Source organism: Anser cygnoides, chromosome 1 (genome assembly GCF_040182565.1).
Source record: "Anser cygnoides isolate HZ-2024a breed goose chromosome 1, Taihu_goose_T2T_genome, whole genome shotgun sequence".
In the NCBI taxonomy this organism is placed as follows: domain Eukaryota; kingdom Metazoa; phylum Chordata; class Aves; order Anseriformes; family Anatidae; genus Anser; species Anser cygnoides.
This window is the reverse complement of record NC_089873.1, coordinates 203421878-203441203: the sequence shown is the minus strand read 5'-3', so window position 1 is coordinate 203441203 and position 19326 is coordinate 203421878. Positions and strand designations below refer to the sequence as shown.

The 19326-nt window shown below is 41.7% G+C and overlaps 1 protein-coding gene across 1 annotated transcript; it reads right to left on the bottom strand.

Moving 5' to 3' along the window:
- Positions 1-356: 356 nt before the first annotated feature.
- On the bottom strand, positions 357-19205 carry CTSC (cathepsin C). Its single transcript, XM_048076507.2, has 7 exons — positions 18976-19205; positions 17451-17596; positions 7357-7523; positions 6763-6918; positions 5044-5159; positions 2261-2392; positions 357-1523 (listed from the first exon to the last, which is right to left on the bottom strand). Exons 1-7 carry the CDS (start codon positions 19136-19138, stop codon positions 1021-1023), a joined length of 1383 nt encoding a protein of 460 aa, XP_047932464.2. The 5' UTR covers positions 19139-19205; the 3' UTR covers positions 357-1020.
- Positions 19206-19326: the final 121 nt, after the last annotated feature.

Genomic DNA, 19326 nt, shown 5'->3' with positions numbered 1-19326 from the left:
ATGGCTCATTCCAAGTGTTGCAACCCCCTCCTCAATGCCATTCTTCTACCCTGCATATTTAAAGTTAATAAGGCAAGAGATGAACAGAGATTACTGGGGAACTAGCCAGTTCCAACTAACAAGTTGTCCCTTATCCACAGCAAGGACTACCAGGCTCCTGGACAATCTTGCTTGGCATTGCCAACTTTGCCTGTGTTGCTGAACCTTGGTCTCACTTGGATGATTTTTAGTTCATCTCTCCTCTTATCCTCCTTCCCCATCAGTTTACATCCTGCTAAAGGAACAAGTTCTTGACAAGTTCAAAACTTAGGATAGGTCACAGAAATAAAGAACTAACTAATTCCACAAGTACAAACTCCTATTGGAATGGGGTATTTTTTATTGAACTCTGAGATGATCAATTGCAAAGCACAGCAATAAAATCTGGAACTGGAACATTTAGTAACAGCCCAAAACACAGAATTGATTTTTGTCATAAGGATTTAACTTGCAGCTTTTGCAGGACACTTAAAGCTTTAAAATTTCCTTTTAATCAATGAAATTGCCCACTCTCTCCCCAGTGCACACTTAAGTTCTAAATTGCAGTGACTTCATGATTTCTGAGAAATAAGGCACTACAGTGTCCTTTCAGAGTAGCTGCAAATTATCATAGCAGTTGCTTCCCTCTGATATCTGAACTGCAAGATTTTCCATGGAAGAAAATGCAAATGGTGACTGAAATAAAAAGGTTTATCAAATGATGAATAACTATCACCACTGTTAGCAAAATGGCAATTGCATTCTAGGTGATCTACTGTCAGATTCCAGAGAGGAAGCCTACAGTACACACAGAAGAGCTTACAGTATTCATACTCTCTCCCAGGAAAACTGTTGTCTCTGTTCTGGAAAATTTTATTAAAGCTCTCGTGTTTAAGCTAGGGTACAGATTTCAATCATAGTCTCTTAAAAAAACACAATGGTATGTTCTTATGGCTGGGAATTTGCTTCTCGGACAAAGGCACTGGATGAACACTTCTGCATTTATAGTTTTGGGATAGGAGTTGCAGCCACTGCAATGCTTTCAATTGCACATTCATCCGTGCCACGGCGGATTCTGAAGTAACCATCTTCTCCCCATGAGGTGCCCCAACTGTTCTTGACAATCCAGAACTTCTCACCACTTTTGGGGTCTTTACCGTAGCCCACCAGCAAGACAGCATGATTAGTCAGTTCAAAAGGGTTGAAGTCATCCTTCAGCCCAGTGTGATGGTAGATTCCCTCTTTATAAAGCATGAAATCATCATAAACTTCAAAGGCAACAGCCATTGGCCCACCCAGAACAAGCTCGAGTTTCATCAGGGCTTCATTGCAGCCACCATAGAAACCACCAACATAGTGGTACTCAGAAGTGTAGTAGTGGTAACAGCTACGCTTGAACAGACATGGAGAATCTTGGGCTGTGTAAGGGAAGCAGTCCTCTTCCACCACACCAAAGTCTTGGACATATTTCCCAGCAATGAGGTATGGGAAACCACCATCACAACCTAAACAAAAAAAATATCTGGTTAATTCCCTTGCAGAGTTATTTGATGTAGGAGAATTTCCTACTCAAATCTTGGAACACTTACAGATTACAGTATTGAACACAAGCTGCAGTGACTCTGATAATCCTAGTATTCCAGTTAGATATAGCTATCTTTCTAAAACACACAAAATAAAATTCAGAGCACATTGGAGCTGTACTAGGTACACAAATGCATGGACCACCTCCTCATCCATTTGCTCCTGACACCCCATCAGGAACAGAAGTTAGTTACATGCTGTAAAAAAGCTGTCATATACTGGGTACCATCCTTCCTTTGGAAATTTGAAGCCTTAGTCATTGCTTTTGCTCATCTCCCCCTCCCCATATGTTCCTTCTCTCTGAATATGCTTTTAGGATATTTGGTTCCTCTTTCTAGGCATGCATTGGAACCTAGATGTGTTTTCAGCCCTGTTCCTTCGATCTCTGTTCTCCATCTCTCAGGTAGATCTACTTAAAATCCAATAACATCCTTAGTGTGGGGCCATGAACTCTTGGTTCAATGCCACCTCTATGCAAGGTGGGCTGACAACTCTGGAATATTTAGTATCTTTCAAAACAAGTACTAAAATATAGTCTGCCAGGTGACTTGGTTCTGTTGTCAGAATAACAGGTCACAGAAAGGTGTGGAAATTATTAATATACTTCTGCAGTGTCATTATTATTGAAAGTTAACTTCATATACACTAGTGTACTTACCCTGAGAATACTGGCTGCAAGACACAACCTGCTGGGGACTAAAGATTGGTTTCTGAGTGTTATTTGTGAGGATACGTATTCTTGCTTCCAGCATGCCCATGGAGGCAAACGCATAACAGCTACCACATGAAGCTGAGGAGAGAAACAGAAAAAAAAAAAACATGAAGAGCAGACAGTAACATAAACAAGTTGAGTCACCTGCATTCGGGTACTGCTATTACTTGAGTGCACTGAGAAGAGTCAAAACCTGCAAGACCGTCTTAAAGTGATTAGAAGTTGAACACTGACAGCACAAGAACTTTAAATATACATTTAGCTATTAAGCATGTAAGCAGTTCTGTTCAAAACACTTTTAGCAACTTTTTAAGAAACACTGAATTTATTCCAGAATAAGAGATGATATATTGCTCCTGAGTGCTTTTCAGCAATATCATTTAACATCCATGCTATTCACACAAAATGCAGCTACAGAGACCATGTTACAGCAGAGAAGGCTCACAACCTACTGCCTCAGACTATAACCTTTTACGTTGCACATTTGCTAAGGGACAGTGAACTATTTTAAGTGAATACTGATATTGTTCTAGATTATTTCAGCCTATCCATGTATTTAATGCTGTAACTTTCTGTTGAAAGTATTCCACCTCTAGAACTACCCATAAAATAACTCACTTTGGAGTGTCTAGTGGTGTGAATACTGGGTTTGATATAATGGATTCATCCCATTCCCCTTACTTACCAAGAACATCTATTTGTACGCTGGCTTTTCAGAGACACTTACATCTCCCTTCTGTTGCCTGGCAGTGAGCTAAGTCTCCCTACCTTTGAATCAAAATTTAGTATTGCTTCTAGTTTTAGGCCTCTTCACTCCCTAGAAACTTTCTGTAACACATTAAACGCCTTTGGAAGTAGAATAACAAACATCACAGGAAAGGACAATTACTTGGATGAGGTCCTATTTTATCTACTGATTGTCACCAAGGTGCCCGATTTCCTTTTGTTTTCTGACAGTTGGAAAGTCAAGTATTGCAGAGCTATGAAAAGGAGGGAGGCATGAGGAACAAAACAAAATACTTTTTCCTGAACTGTGTAGGTGTGTAAAAGCAGAGCTATTACAAAAGCAAGACTTCGAAATTGCACCTTTATTCAGTTAGATGCATCTCTGAGGAAAAGGGGCAAAAATCAGCCTGAACAAGAATACTTTTTGCCCAGCAGGGCTAACTGAAGCAGTGAAAGGTACCTCCCACTCATCGTACAGTCACAGCAAACAAGATGGGCTGTGCTGCAGAAAACTCTTGTATTTTTGGCATACTTTGCACACCAAATGCAGTTATTTCAACCTGAAAGTCTGTAGGGGCAGTTACTATTTTTTTTTTTTAAACTGTTACCACAGGGGTGTTTGTGAGGCTCTTAATGTGAAAACTACACTATCAGCAGAGTCAACATAGCTGCAAGAGTAGCTGCTTTACTGAGGCTTTCTAGAAATTCTCTTCCAGAGTCAACTAAAGCTTCGGCCATATCAGATTCCACTCACTCAACATGAAGGGTTGTTAAATGATGAGGGGTAAGAAGGGCACCTAGTGAAGAATCAGTTGACCAGGCTTTCCATGTACTTGGATCTGCAAAAAAAAGCTTACAGAAACTCATAGAAATTGGAACTCTAAGGCTAACAAAATCTGTACGTTTCCCTCCTCTTCCCCTAGTAAATTTGATAAACAATGACAGGGCTATCTTCTAGAAGACAAGTTTCTTGGCTTAAAGAGGCCATTAATGCTCTATAAGCAACCTGATAAGTCAGCTTTGACTATATAGTAGGGATGCTACCATCTTAGCAGTAAGTATTACAATACGAGACAATTCTAGTTGCATGAAGCCTGCCACATCTTGAGGTATTATACAAAGAATGCACGAGCCTTTCTATACTTTTGCTACCAGGAAACTAGCTGGCAGAATTTGACAGAAGAACTAAACCATAAATCAAGGACCAGTAATTTACGTAGCATTAGCATGGTGGTGGGGAATGTATTCTGTTCCACTAAAAGCTGTAACTGGATAACTACCAGCATATGCAAATTTGTTTGTAAATATACGAAAGGGACGTATTAACTTAGTCCACACCTGGTTTCCAGTGTATAGGTGTCTAATTAAGAGGTAGAAAAGGTATCTTGCATCACAATGCTGTAAAAGCACTGCCTATAGAATAGAAGAACACCATTTTAGTATGTTTAACACATTGTTTTTCCACAGGTATTATATATCTATCAGCATACATATTTTTCATAGCAACCAACAGCTCTTCTTTCAACTAGCCATTTAAATAACTCCTAAAGTTAACATAGTGATACGATTTGGGGGCAGCATAAACAATTTTCATGGATTTATTCATTAAAGCTGTGTGCTAATTTGCCATCAGAAGGAATTAAGTAAAGAATTAAACATACATCAGTTCTGTCAGCATGCAGAAAGCCATGACTGTGACTATCTGGACAAGTCTTGACAGCTGTCTTTATGCAGAGCACTATGGTTGTCGGCTTTCACTCCAGCAAAAGACCCTGTTGTTTGGATAACAGCACTGCCACCACTAGCACCTACTATTTTGGCAAAGTGTTGCCAGCCAGGACTCCACCCAGTTTCCACAAATTACTCATAGTAAAGATGCCATCTATCAACTACAGGACACTAAAAAAAGTGAGGTAAGATCTTGCTAACAGCAGGATACAGAGTATATCTAAGGAGCTCTAGAGCATTTCATCCAGAGGTTTTTGTTTGTTTGTTTGTTTGACCTTGATTCCGAACAGGGCTGACATAATTGACACCATTCACATTTCTCCAGTCCCAGGATTCTGGTAAGCCTGCAACTTTTTTGAGTAACTCAGGTGTTAGAGGTGCTGGCTTTGGTCTAAAAAAGAAAAAAAAAAAGAGAGAATATACTTCTTAGTAACATATCACAGTAGGTAAGGAAACAATCATGTAACACTGTTGTCATCTTCCAGCTTCTACTGGTCGCTTAGTTTCACACTAAGTGGTTTGAAATAGTCTCCATCTATGCTGAGTGGGCGTCAATCTCAAAAGATTAGTTTCAGCAGGATGCAAGACCTACTTAAATCCCTCCCAGAGTGAACTGTATTATGAAGCATCTACAAACTGGTTAGGTCAAATACTTTTGAACTAATCAGAAGCACTAAGGTAACTCTCAGCAACCATAGCAATGTAGTTCTGCAACAGCTATTTGATCTCTCTTCTACAACCAGGTATACAGAATCTCCATCTGTAGAGGGCGCCTCGCCTCGGCAGCATGCATTGACAGCAACTACTGACTGTTTAATTGCAGACACGGTGTCATGGCTTACACCAACACTTCAATAACTGCAGTCCCACTTGCCCAAGAGACTTCCCTGGAGCAAGTTTTTACTGTGACTATTAAAGCAGCACTAAGTGCTACTTGTCCTCATTTACCACTTGCAGCCAAGTGATGCTCATGTATCAGCAAGCCAAGAGCTCCCTGCATTCGGCATTCGCAACCTGATGCTTGTCCCATACGTCGTGCATCAAGTGCCATTCACAAACACCAGGCACTGGAGCCTGTTCTGAGAGCATTAGCAGGGCAAAACACTGTCATAGGACTGCGTGGTGCAACAGTTTCCAAAGAGGTTTTTGTATTTAACACCACCTACAAGGAAACATCTGTCTATAAATGACATCATGATCATCTCCACAATCCTCCAATGCAAGTCAGTTACTGTATTGTATGAACTTCTTCCAAAAACATGTAATTGACACAGCTTGGAAGAATCAGTAGCATTCTACCCACAGCAGTATTAAAGTGGAAAATGCGAAAATATAAAGGTAAAATACCCAAAGGGAAACTCTGAATCAAAGAACTCTAGTTCTCACATTAATGAATGATATAAAGGAGGACCATGCATCCATTCTTATTGCAACTCTGTCATGTGACCTGCAAGACCTTAAATATACTCACAAGGCTACTTCATTCTACTTCACTACACTCCCAGCAGCGAGTACCCTGGCTGCTGGCAAGGCCAGTTGCCAAAGTAACCAAGAACTTCCCTCAGAAAAACCTTATTATTTGTGTTTAGTAACAGAATACTGCTTTTTAATTGCAATTATGAACTAGGAGAACCAGGAAGACTGTCATGCACAGGCTCGAGGCTATGGCAAACTACTGATGGGTAGACAGGTGTGAGAGATTGCAGCTAACACTGTCCCTACTTCTCTGTGGGTATGAACACACTAGCAAGTTACTGGGCAAGATTAAAGGGTGGGTAACCCCATTTGTCACAACTGCTTGAGACAACAGATGCTAAGAACAGTCATTCAAATGGTGAAATATGTTGGCACTCTATGAAAGTGAGATGAAGGGCTTGAAACATTAAACATCTGAACTACAAGCCAAAACCCAGCTAGGAAAGGTGAAGATAAATATAAGCAGATTTTCGGCAGCAGTGGATGTAGCTTTATGAGAAAGCAAAAGGCTGCAGTACCTTGAAGTCCTGGAATAGAGACCCCCAGCTCTCCTAGTTAGCTCTTCCAGGGCAAGATTCTCATACTCCTTGTATCTTGTTGCTCTCCAGGACTTCTGTTGAGTATTGATAGCATTTACGAAGTCAAAGTTGTGCACATAGCGTCTGCTTGAAAGTCTGCAAACAAGAAATGAAATAGCATGATAAGAAAAGGACTGGGATTGAAATCTCCACACTAAATATGGAGAAGGCTCTAATTCTGGAAGAGTCTTCTGCTATGTATTAACAAGGAGATACGCAATCATTGGATCAAAGCAAGGTTTCTGAAATTTAAGACAGGCTATAACTGGCAGGATACAACCATCTCTTTTAGACATGCCTGTTTTGTAATTGGGCTTCAACGGTAACTGCAGGAAAACACAGACTGAAGGAGCATCTGTGTGATATGACTGGCACAGCCTCCCCTGTCTTTGTACATTCATGGTTTATTCCAACATTATCACTGGCATTAGCTTCATCCCCAGCCAAAGAATCGATCCATATGGTTTCTGCTGAAACCTGAAGCACAGTTACCAAATATTTTATCCAGTGAAAGGTCACTTATCTGTTGCTTACCTTCCTTGGGGTTTCTGGAGAGGTAGCTGGTTTACATGAACATCTGAGAGAGATGAGGAAATCTTCTGTCCACTGAAGCAAGCCCAATTGTGGCCAAGTACATCATGTACCCAGCCTGGTAGAGTTTCATTACAGTAGCTGGTTACCTTCTGGCCTTCCTTTTTATACTGTAATGTGAAGAGGTTATGTTGTGTTAAATACATGCACTTGCTAACATACCAATGGTCCCTACCCACCCAGATGCTTTCTGTTCTGTTTCAGAGGAAGTGGCCAAACATTCTAGATCAACCATCATCTTTGATTTCAAAAGAAAGCATGAAGAGAACATCAGGCAAGTAAAACAAAACAATCTTTATCAACTTGCTAAAGGACTGTGACTTGCACCTTTAACATCAAACCACGTATTAGTACTTGTATCAACTAATGCACAGTAATTCTTTGGGTTGAACAGTAAACTTTCTAGATAAAGTGTAACAGACATCTTAACATTTATTCTTCTCTTCAAGGCCCCTGTGGATTCTTGCACCACGTCTATATCTAATCAAAAGTAACCCTAGACTGCTGCAAATGTTAGAAGAAACCAAGACCCATGGCAGCCTGAAAAGTAAATGCAGGGAGAACGGCAGGTTTCCTCACATAGTAACGTCTCAGGGCAAATTAGAGCATTTCTCTTTTAGAAGTCACAGCTGAAGGTGGGACATTTTGCAACTGCTTGAAGTCTGAACTGTGGTGAAAGAGCACAAAGAACCAGTTTCACCTGAGCTACCAAAATAAGCCAGTAAGAAAAGGATGACCCATTGAGTGCAACTCAATAGGAATTGGGGGGGTGAGGAGAGTGCTACTAAAGCATGAATTCCCAAGTCCTAACGCTTCCTTATTCTGCCATGGGTCTTCATTCCACTACTGAAGAATAACAATAAATGAATCTATTCAGTGAAGTACTTCTGCATACGAAACCTACAACTAACATGCTACCCAGCTGCATGAAAAGTTTCCTAAACTTGGAAATTCGTACTACAAAAGCTTTACCTTTACTTTTCTAATCATAGATTACTTCAGTGAAATCCAACTTTCCTAATCCAAGGAGACTTCATTAAATCTCATCCTGTTCAAGTTTCATATGTACAAACGGTATATGGATTTGGAGCTGTATTTCAACAAAATGCTGCTCAGCCTCTTCAGTGAAAAAGATGGTGGCTTACAGCAATGGAAACGCCTCAAGATAGACCACAGAGCAAGTTTGTGCACTGGGAAGTTTGTGACTATGACAGTTCTATAGGAAAACTGAAGGAGAAGACAATGAAATAATTAAGTCTATCAATCAGAAGCATAAAATTAAAGGTTTTAATCCTCTGACTGTTTTAGAACAATGGGAGTTTACTTTGTCCCCAGTTTGGAGGTTGCAGAGGCATCACATCTAAATCCGTGCTTGTCTAGAAAAACAAGCATGGTTGTTGATCAGGCACTAAAAGGCTGAGCTGTTATTTTGTTCTGTTCATCCCATCTTACTGTGAAGAAAGAGATTTCACAATACGAGGCAGAACTACACTTGGCCAAATACAAGGGCAAGGTCCAGAGATAACTTTTGAGAAATACCCTCCTCACAACACCATTACTGAAATATACATACACAAACAAAAAGTTACTGACTTTGCATCAGTAAGTTACTGTGAAAGCACTTTATTTGGTTCTACACGATAGCGTAAATGAATACCTACTCGCCTTTCTTAAAAGCTGCCTGATTTTACAGAATGGTTGAGGTTGGAAGGGACCTCTGCAGAGCACCTAGTCCAACCACCCCCTTGCCAAACAGGGTGACCTAACACACCTAGAATTACACAGAATCACCTAGATTTAAACAAGACTATGCACAACCATTCTTGATGACCACTGGCCTTGAAGCTGAATATTTGAAAAATACTCAAGGAACAGGCCTGCTTTCTATACCATTCAGATACAGATCCTGTCTAGCATGCAGGAAATATTAATTCTTAACAAGCAGAACAGATTTAGGACTTATCCACACTGAGAAAACAGGTAGTGAGTTATCAGCCAAATTGCAAATTGAAACTACAACTCGCCTTGTTTGTCCATTGTTAAACAACATTTGTCATTAAACAGCATTTGTGCTTAATTCCTAGAATCAGCTAACTCCCAAATGAGCCACACATTAGAAGAGCTAAACTGAGATTGCAAAGTCATTGCTGCCATAAGAATGACACCAACTGCTTACTACTAAAGGGTACGCAATTAGATCAGTATTTCATTGGTAACCACAAGTAGGATTTCATACTCAGATCAGAGAAGAACTCTGACAAGGTTAGATTTAGCAAATCTGAGAGCACCAGTTTTAGAGGATCTGCTTTGGCTATGCCTGCTCAAAGCACAGGCAGACAGAGGCATGAGCAACTTCAGGAGTGCTAGTCCAGTGCAGCACCACTGGCTGCACAATCACCAGCTCAGCTGCATATGAATTATGGTGCTGAACTACCAGAGCTGCTGGCACACCAGCACAGCTACAGAACTCCCAGCAGAACAACGTGCTTCAGAGGATAACAGCCATGCAGCTGTGACCACCAGCAATTGCTGAACTACTACTGAATCCACTTCCTCTGCAGTCTTACAAACACGGTTTCCTCTTTTTTCTATTTTTTTTATTAAAGTGATAAAAGACCACTGCAGCCATGCCGTATGACAGGTTCATCAGCCAATGCTCACGTTTGCAGCTTCAAGTACACTCAATCCAACATAATCTGACTGTATCGGAACAAATCCTGTAGAAAAGACAAACTATATTCACGGTTCAAATTCTAAGACTTGAAAACATGAAACTTGAATTCCATTTCAAACACTTATTTTTTCTAGTGAGACATCTCACATGACTTCATCTAATGCCAGAAGTTAGCTAAACAATTCCAATCCTAACCTCAGAAGATTTCATGTACCTCAACTTCAAGGCTTGCTATTAGATACCTGAACCTAGGTAAGCTTTTTGGTATATTAAAGTCTTGCTTGTGTAGGTCATCATGACATAACCTAAATGTAATTCTAGTGTTGGTAAAATTGTTTAAAATTGTCTTTCAGTTTTAAATCTCCCAAACAGGAAAGAAAGGATTACTATCCTTAATTACTATCATTGTCTGGATTGCTTATTTCATCAAGAATTCCTTAGTTTTAAAAAGATTTGGGTGTGGTGGGAAATAGAGGAAAAGCTGCAAGAGGGAAATGTCAAAGAAAGTCTGGAAAAAGCTTAGTACCTTGTGTAGTGGAATAGTCTATAATCTATCTCTTTCAACTGGAGTGGTGGTAACATTTTAATACGAAAAAGCCTTTTTTTTTCCCTTAAGTACAACTCAGAAGTCAGAAATAGTACAATCATCATAGAATGGCTCAGGTTGGAAGGACCCTTACAGATCATCTAACTCCAACCCCCCCTGCCATAGGCAGGGATGCTACCCACTAGATCAGGTTGGCCAAGGCCCCATCCAGTCTGGCCTTGAACACCTCCAGGGATGGGGCATCCACAGCTTCTCTGGACAACCTGTGCCAGTGCCTCATTACCCTTACAGTGAAGAATTTCCTCCTAATGTCTAGTCTAAATCTATCCTCTTTTAGTTTAAGACCATTCCCCCCTTGTCCTATGCTTATCTACGCAAGCAGAGTCCTTCCCTATCCTTTTTGTAAGCCCCCGTCAAGTACTGAAAGGCTGCAATGAGGTCACCCCAGAGCCTTCTCTTCTCCAGGCTGAACATCCCCAGCTCTCTCAGCCTTTCTTCATAGGAGAGGTGCTCTAGCCCTCTGATCATCTTTGTAGCCCTCCTCTGGAACCGCTCTAACAAGTCGACATCTTTCTTGTGCTGGGGGCCCCAGACCTGGACACAGCACTCCAGGTGGGGCCTCACTAGGGCAGAGGAGAGGGGCACAATCCCCTCCCTCCACCTGCTGAACCCTTCTCTCTGTTGATGCAGCCCAGGCTGCAGTTGGCCTTCCAGGCTGCCAGCACATGCTGCTGGCTTATGTTGAGCCTCTCCTGGAAAGAGTCCAGTGGAGGGCAACAAAGATGATATGGGGCCTGGAGCATCTTCCCTATGAGGAAAGGCTGAGAGACCTGGGTCTGTTCAGCCTGGAGAAGAGAAGACTGTGAGGGGATCTTATCAATGTTTATAAATACCTGAGGTGTGGGAGACGAAGGGATTTGGCCAACCTCTTTTCAGTGGTTTGTGGGGACAGGACAAGGGGTAATGGCCACAAGATAGCGCACAGGAAGTTCTGCATCAACATCTGAAAGTACTTCTTCACGATGAGGGTGACAGAGCACTGGAACAGGCTGCCCTGGGAGGTTGTGGAGTCTACTTCTCTGGAGATATTCAAGGCCCGTCTGGACACCTCTGGCACTGCTCTAAGGAACCTGCTTTGGCAGGGGGGTTGGACTCGATGATCTCTCGAGGTCCCTTCCAACCCCTACATTTCTGTGATTCTTTCATCTACCAGAACCCCTTAGTCCTTCTACGCAGTGCTGCACTCAACGAGTACTTCTCTCAGGGTGTACTCATGTCTGAGGCTGCCCCAGCCCAGGTGCAGCACCTTGCACTTGGTCTTGTTGAACCTCGTGCGGTTCACATGGGCCCACTTCTCCAGCCTGTCCAGGTCCCTTTGGATGGCATCCCTTCTTTCTGTTGTATTGACTGCACCACTCAGCATGATGTCTGCAAACTTGCTGAGGGTGCACTTGATCCCATCTCCTATGTCATTGATGAAGATATTGAAAAGCACCAGTCCCAGGACAGACCCCTGAGGGACACCACTCGTCATCAGCCTCCACCTGGACACAGAATCATTGACCACTGCTCTCTGGGTGCCACCATCGAGCCAATTCCTTATCCACCAAATAAATGGTCCACCCTTCACATCCATAATACCACTTACGGGACAAACTAAGATTTTTACAAGACTCTCTCTCTATCCCTCTCTCTCTCCAAAGCAGCAGTCTCCTGTAATATTTATCACACATCAAATGATTGAAACAAATAGGCCTCAATCTTCCTTTCAGACTCACTCTAGCTTTTTATACTATTCCACTATTGCTATCACTTGAGAAACACTTTACAGCCTTGCATGTTGTGTAGCCATACAGAATCCTTACATTATCCAGCAGAATCACAAGCTAAGGCTTCTGCCAGGAGTCGGCACACTTACTTCACATCCAAGTTCAGCATGTGTGCTGTTTCAGCAGCACACATTAAATAAGAAGTGAGCAATCCCATAAACAAACAAGTCGTGTGATGCAAACAAACACCAAGCGGAGTATCCATGACTTGTGACAAGCCGAATGCATGAATCCAGTAAAAAACTGCATTTAACTTGGAAAGTCTAGATAGACAAGTCTATGCAAAAGAATAGTTAGAAGTAAAATACCACTAGCGCTTATTCACTTATTCTATTAAAGCAATCTGCGGAAAACAAATGCATTGGTGAGCTCACCCAATCCACTCCTTTTGTGTTGAAAGTCATTTGCCCATAGTCTCCTAGTGAAAGAACAAATAGCTTGTAAAGTCTGTGAGGTCCTACAAAAGTTTGAGTATGTGGCTGTTTAGTAAGTCACAAGAACTAAAGACTACTAGAAAAACTAACTGAAACGTGCATTATCAAACAGACTGTACCGATACAGTACAGTAGCTCTGCTAAAGCCACAGTTTAGACATGCCCACAGCATTGTTTTTAGTTATTAAAAGTTTGATTCTTTAACATTAAGCAAAAATACACTGCAAGTTCAGCTAGTACCTTGTTGAACTTCTATGCTTGAGACACATGAAGTACTGTATTGGCTGAAATACCACTCTTCATTTAGCCCAGCATCTCTGTCTTCAACTCAATGGCAGAATATGAAGAAAGTGCTAAAGCATCATAGTAAGTAAGTCAGGATACTTTTTATCTGTTCTGTTACAATTGGGTTTTCAGCCACATAATTTAACTTCAGTGCAGCAAACAGAGCTTCAAATTTATGAGCAAACTTTAAACAATGAATACTTTCCTGACAAGCCCAAACCCACAGCCATGAAAGGAGATGTGCAAACTTTGTATTATGGCTGCTCTGTAAGCATTTTCAGAAGAGCAGAAGTCTTAAAGGATGGTATGAGACCAGCCTCAGAGTTTTATTTTCTGTGTTTTCGCATTATAACAACTGAAATATTAAAAAAAAAAAAAAAGCATTTTAAAAGTGGGAAATAGTCTAAATTATTGAAATGCTAGGATAAACTACATTTCTCTTCCAAAGTAACTCATAAATATGAGATCTTTCTTTTGGAAATCAAAATCAAACTGTTCATGAACCAGAAAGGTCAAACCAGAATCTGTAACTCCAGAACAGTGAGTAAATTGGAAAGTTATTTCAGAGTAAAACTAAGTAATTTTATCAAGTAGCAAAAACCAATATGCAATTACTCTGTATTAGACATAATAGTTCTGTATCTACTTGCTATAAAGCAAGAGTGCTAACAGACTGATAATTCTTCCCTTCCATGAACTCCAAAGGGACTGTGTGTAACGACTTACCACATTCTAAATAGTAATCAAGGCTAAGCAATATTCTAAGAAATGGCTTTCATGCTTTCCTCTTGCTCCACTGCTCCATTTCCAGGTAGGAAGGGCATCTCTAATTAGCTTTCTAGTTCACCCTATTTTACTCCAAGGACTGCTAGATTATGACCATCACTAAGCAAATGAAATCTGCTATGGTTAAGTTATTTCAGGTGCAATTTTAGGATTATTTTAAACAATAAGCAATCATTCCTCAAAAAAAAAAAAAATCCTAAGTGTGCACTGAACTGAGTATATTATTTTCCCCTAGAAGCTTTATAGTAGAAAGTTTTATAGTAGATGACAATGGAATCAATCCTAGAAGAGTGTAAATTGCATTTGAGGGAAAAAAAAAAAAAACGTTGTCAGTTTTTATCAGGACTAGATATTTTGTATTTCTATTTCATATGTAATACAACATTGACTGGATTATAAAAAAAAATATATGTCATAAGGTCAGGCAGCTTGTAAAGAACTATTTCTACTCTAGTGCCCACTGACAATTGTGAAATAAGTTTGGTGACGATCAGTATGACAAATTCTTGCCCAAAGTCAACTAGCTGTCTGCAGGAAAAAAAAATGCATTTACTAAGTGCTGCTCTATTTCCTCATGCTTCTTTAGCCATTGCTCTTCCATTTTGGTAATCTGTGGTTTCTTTTACAGCAATAACAGGAATGAAAGATTATACAGAGGGTAAATGACTTGGGCTCTAATCCTCTCTGTAATTTTTAAGGAAACAAGTCTTCAAATTAAGCACATCTAGCTGATGGAATCCCTACCACTAAACAATGGGACAAACAAGCTTCCGATTTCTCAATATCAAAAGCAACTGCAAAACTAACAATGAACCCTTTTACCTACAAAAGACTAAGACACATTCACGCTCATGAAATGCAAGGTAACATGCATTACTAATACTCAGACATGTATTTGACTCTGTTTTTGAATAAATTGGATCTTAAGATGTCCTGAAGTTCCTTTCAGACCAAATTATTCTATGACAACTAAGTCATAGAATCACAGAATATCCTCATTTGGAAGGGACCCACAAGGATCAAGTCCAACTCATAGCTCCACAGGGGAACCTAAGAGTTGGATAATATCAAGGAGCATTGTCCAAACACTTGTTGAACATTGACAGGCTTAGGACCATGACCACTTCCTTAGGGAGCCTGTTCTAGGAACCCAACCACCACCTCAGTAAAGAATTTTTTCCTAATAACCAATCTGAACAACCCCTGCCTGACACTACTTCATGACATTCCCTTGTATCCTATTGTTTGGTCACCAGAGAAAAGAGATCATTACCTCTCTTCTCTGCTTCCCTTCATTAGGAAGCTATAGACAGCAACGAGGTCACTTCTCAGTCCGTTCTAAGCTGAACAAACCAAGTATCCTTAGCCACTCTTTAGTTACACCTCCTAGAATTCTCATAATCCCTTTCGCCCCCTTTTGGGGGCATTCTACTATTTTTGATATATTGCTTAACAGCACTCTTATCAGAGTACTTCCTTTTCATAGATGCCAAGGAAGACTAAATCAGCACTTATCGGTCACTTGATTTAGACCTCATCTTCCAACAAGATATTTCACAAGTGAAAAGTAGTAGTAAATAAAGCCTTCAGAGACTCTAAAGTGCCTTCAAGTTGGTGCCTAACATTCTGGAGCAGGCCACTGTTTCTGTGATTAAACAGATCACATTAAAGAATTAGTTTGATAATCAACACTTCCTCAACTGCTTACCCTACTGGCTTGTGAAACAACTGCATTTCAGTGTAAGGTATCAGCCTCAGGATTCCCACTTGTCAGTCAAACTGCCTCTCCTAAGATGACATGGTTTAGTGGGTAATATTGATGGTAGAGGGGACAGTTGGACTAGATGATCTTGGGGGTCTTTTCCAACCTTAATTTTGATTCTATGAACCCACCAAGGACAGCAATGATTGCCGAATTCCAGCTGCTGGAGATGTTCATAAATTCAGGCTTTATATGGCATTACTACAACATACAGTGGTCCACTACCCTCACAGAGGCAGCAATTCCTGTAACTTTTCAGGTGAGCACTCCCCCACTGTAGGAAAGCTTGCAGAGTGTCCCTGTCTGAGAAGTTTCAGAGGAAAATCTGCCCAATTAGAGCACTCTTCACTGTCTGTAGTTTTTGTTGTATCACCTGCCAACCTGGGGCATATGTATCATGGTAGTTTAGTGTCGCTATCTTGATGATATCTACAGATGAGAGAAAGTCATTTGGGTATTTCTCTCTCAAACTTTGCTCTTGCTCAAATATAAGACTCTGTTTTAAAATAGTAAAACTTCTGCATAAAACGTTACATTTTTTTTAACGTGTAAAAAACACCACTGACAGTCTTAAAACAACAACCTACACTGTCCTTTCTTTTTAACTTAAATGGCCTCCAATAGACATGGAGGAAGTTACAGTTCAGTTAGAGCTTCATTTATCTTTACTGAATAGAAATTACTATGGCTCCCCAGAAGAAAAGATCACTCACTTTTCTTAACATCTGACAACACTGACTTGAAAATAGCTGCTGTGAAATAAACTATCCACAATTGCTCCCAGAAAACCAATTTGAAACAGAAGTCATTTCTTTACCCTCCTTAAGACTAGCCAAGGTTCAGAGATTTTATGCTTGGACAAGGCCTGGGTGTTTACTATCAATTCATCTGAAACCAAACACAGGATCACACCTTCTAAAATAACCAAGAAACATATTCATTGCTCCTGCTGAGGGCTGCACTCACATGTTCTGTGCAGCAGGACTGCTCAGACACTGTCTGCCAAGTACACAAGTCACCCTGCAGACTGTTTAAAGCCACCTTTCTGATTCATAACATCATTCCTCAGCTGACCAGCAGAGTGCTCCTTACCAAGTGGGTCTTCACTAGTCTATCCCGACTACTAGTCGTTTTCAGCTTGATCTGAAGTCATTAACAGGGACTGGAGAACACAGTATTACTTAAAAAAAGGAAGAATTATAAGGGGTAGGAAGGTTCCTTGACAATATAAGGCTTACTCTGACATAAGAATTACAGCTCCTAGAAATCCTCCAACATGGAGGACAGATGATCTTTCTACAGTGAGGAGGGTACATTTCACAAGTTTGAGAACATCTTTAAGGAAAGATAAAAGCAATTACGTTTGATATTTCATTTGAGTGCAAGATGTCAGGAAGAAAACTGACAAAGCTATTTTTCCCAGGCCACTGTGAAAGTTAGCTTCATGAAGGTCTTCACTTGAAGTAAGCACACCCAGAAGCAGAAGCTGCAGCATTGTTACCAGATTTTCCAAATACCTCTTCTACTCTTTTCTCTCTACCCAGCCACTGACAAACATTTGTGATTGTTCTTAATGTAAAAAAACAGCCACTTGTCTGGTAATCCAGGCAAAGAGAAACAAGCGTTCTCACTTCTCTACTGTGGCACTCAGCAACTAAACAGAAAAACAAGTAAAGACCTTTCAGCAACAGTCACTGATGCAGACCACAAGTTAACTCACCTTAAAAAATGCAAACCACTTGTAGTTGTTTAGCACAATTTCAAAGCCTTGATTGTAAACCAAAGTGAAGAAACCATAATTGCCCAGACTATCCTGAGCCACATCTAACTTCTGAAGATTCACAAGTACTGTTTTTTCCACAGGCCCTGCAAGAAAGAAAGAACATTATTGCAAAGATTACAATTAAAATAAGAAAGAGTAAAGAGCATATCAGAATATTTTTTTTCCCAAAATACACTAAAATACACTTGCTGTATAAAGCCTCCTGCAAAAAGGCATTAAGCAAACACGCCTCACAGACCTCACTTACCTATCACTGCAAACATGTTCATTTTGCAATGCTAGACAGTATTTGCACATTTAATTACTAACAGCAGCAGTAGCAAACAGCTGTTACAGGAAAACATCAGCTTATTTAAATGTAACTTGCTACACAGCTACGTAGGACTTGGATGCTCTGTCACTCAAGACACTGTGTCTGCAGTGACAAATCTTCCTCTGAAACATCTGGTTTCAGGTATCAGCCACCACACTACCTCACACCACTGCTCCAAACCCTGCCAGGTCCAGTATCACCTCCCATGTTCTCACCTGCCACTTGCCTGGTCTGATCAAACGAACACAGACAGTTTAGATGCAATGCATTAACTACTTTTACAATAATACTGTCAAATAATAATCAAGTAATAGCTCCTCACTACTATTACGCTCTCAAGAGGAATGCTATTTTTACTTCTCCTGATGTTATCCGACTTGAGCTTTTACAGCTGCGAGCCTCCTGGGACATGGGTGTAGCCCAGGAGCAACAACACACTTTGCCACTTGAGAGCCACTTTGTTAAGAGCCACTTTCAGGAGAGGCTGAGCTGAGAGGAAAGACATCTGGAGCTGTGAAGGAGGAAGCAAACCAGCATGAGGCAGTAGAAAAACAGAGAGGTCTAGGTGAATCCAAAATATACAAGAAAAAGAATAATGCAAAAATAAATCAAAACAACAACAAAAAGGGGAGTGCTGTAACAGGGCTGGCCACAGTGGTCACCCTGAGCAAGACAGGTTAATTTTCACACAGTTTAATTCAGATCAGCCCCTTTTTGCCTCAAGCCCAGCTGTCAGGAGCTCAGCACCAACCTCTGCACGCTGCCACAGGCTCTGGCAAAACCGGCAGCATGTGGGGGCCCACTACTGCCAAAGCGGGTATTATAAACCGAAAACCTTAAATAACACGCTGCTAGCGAGCTTCTGCTGGCAACTAAGTGCCGAGGGCTACAAGAAATAGCCCCAGATGAGAAAAACAGACCAAAAAAAAAGAAAAAAAATTGAGCAAACAGGCCGGCTGCAAGCAAACACACCAGAGGCAGACACCCGCTTCCTCGCCGCCAGTTTCGCTTTTCGGGCCTGGCGGCGCGGAGCTTTCGGGGACCCCTCCACCGAGCTTTAGGGGACCCCCACCCACAACCGGGACCCCCCACACCCGGATCCACCCAGGCGGGGAAAAGGGGAACGGGACGGGGCCGCCGCGCTCTCACCCGCCTGGGAGCAGTTGCCGTGTCGGCCGCCCCCCCGCCAGACACGGAGCTGCCAGGCGCCCAGCAGGTCGGCGAAGGAGCAGTTGGCCGGGGTATCGGCCACCAGCTCGGCAGGCAACGCCGCCAGCACCATGGCCGCTGCCCACAGCGCCCACCCTGCCATGGCGCCGCGCCCGCCGCCGCCCGCTGCAGCCGCCCTTAAAATGGACGCGGGAGCCGCGGCCTCCCCGCCCCGCCGCTTCCCTGGGCCCGCCCCGGAGCGCCCCTGGTCGTGCTGCGCTGAGGGGCCGGGCTTATGGACCTGCCCCCCAGCTCTGGGGGGCTGCCTGGGGGTGTGTGGTACCCCCTGAA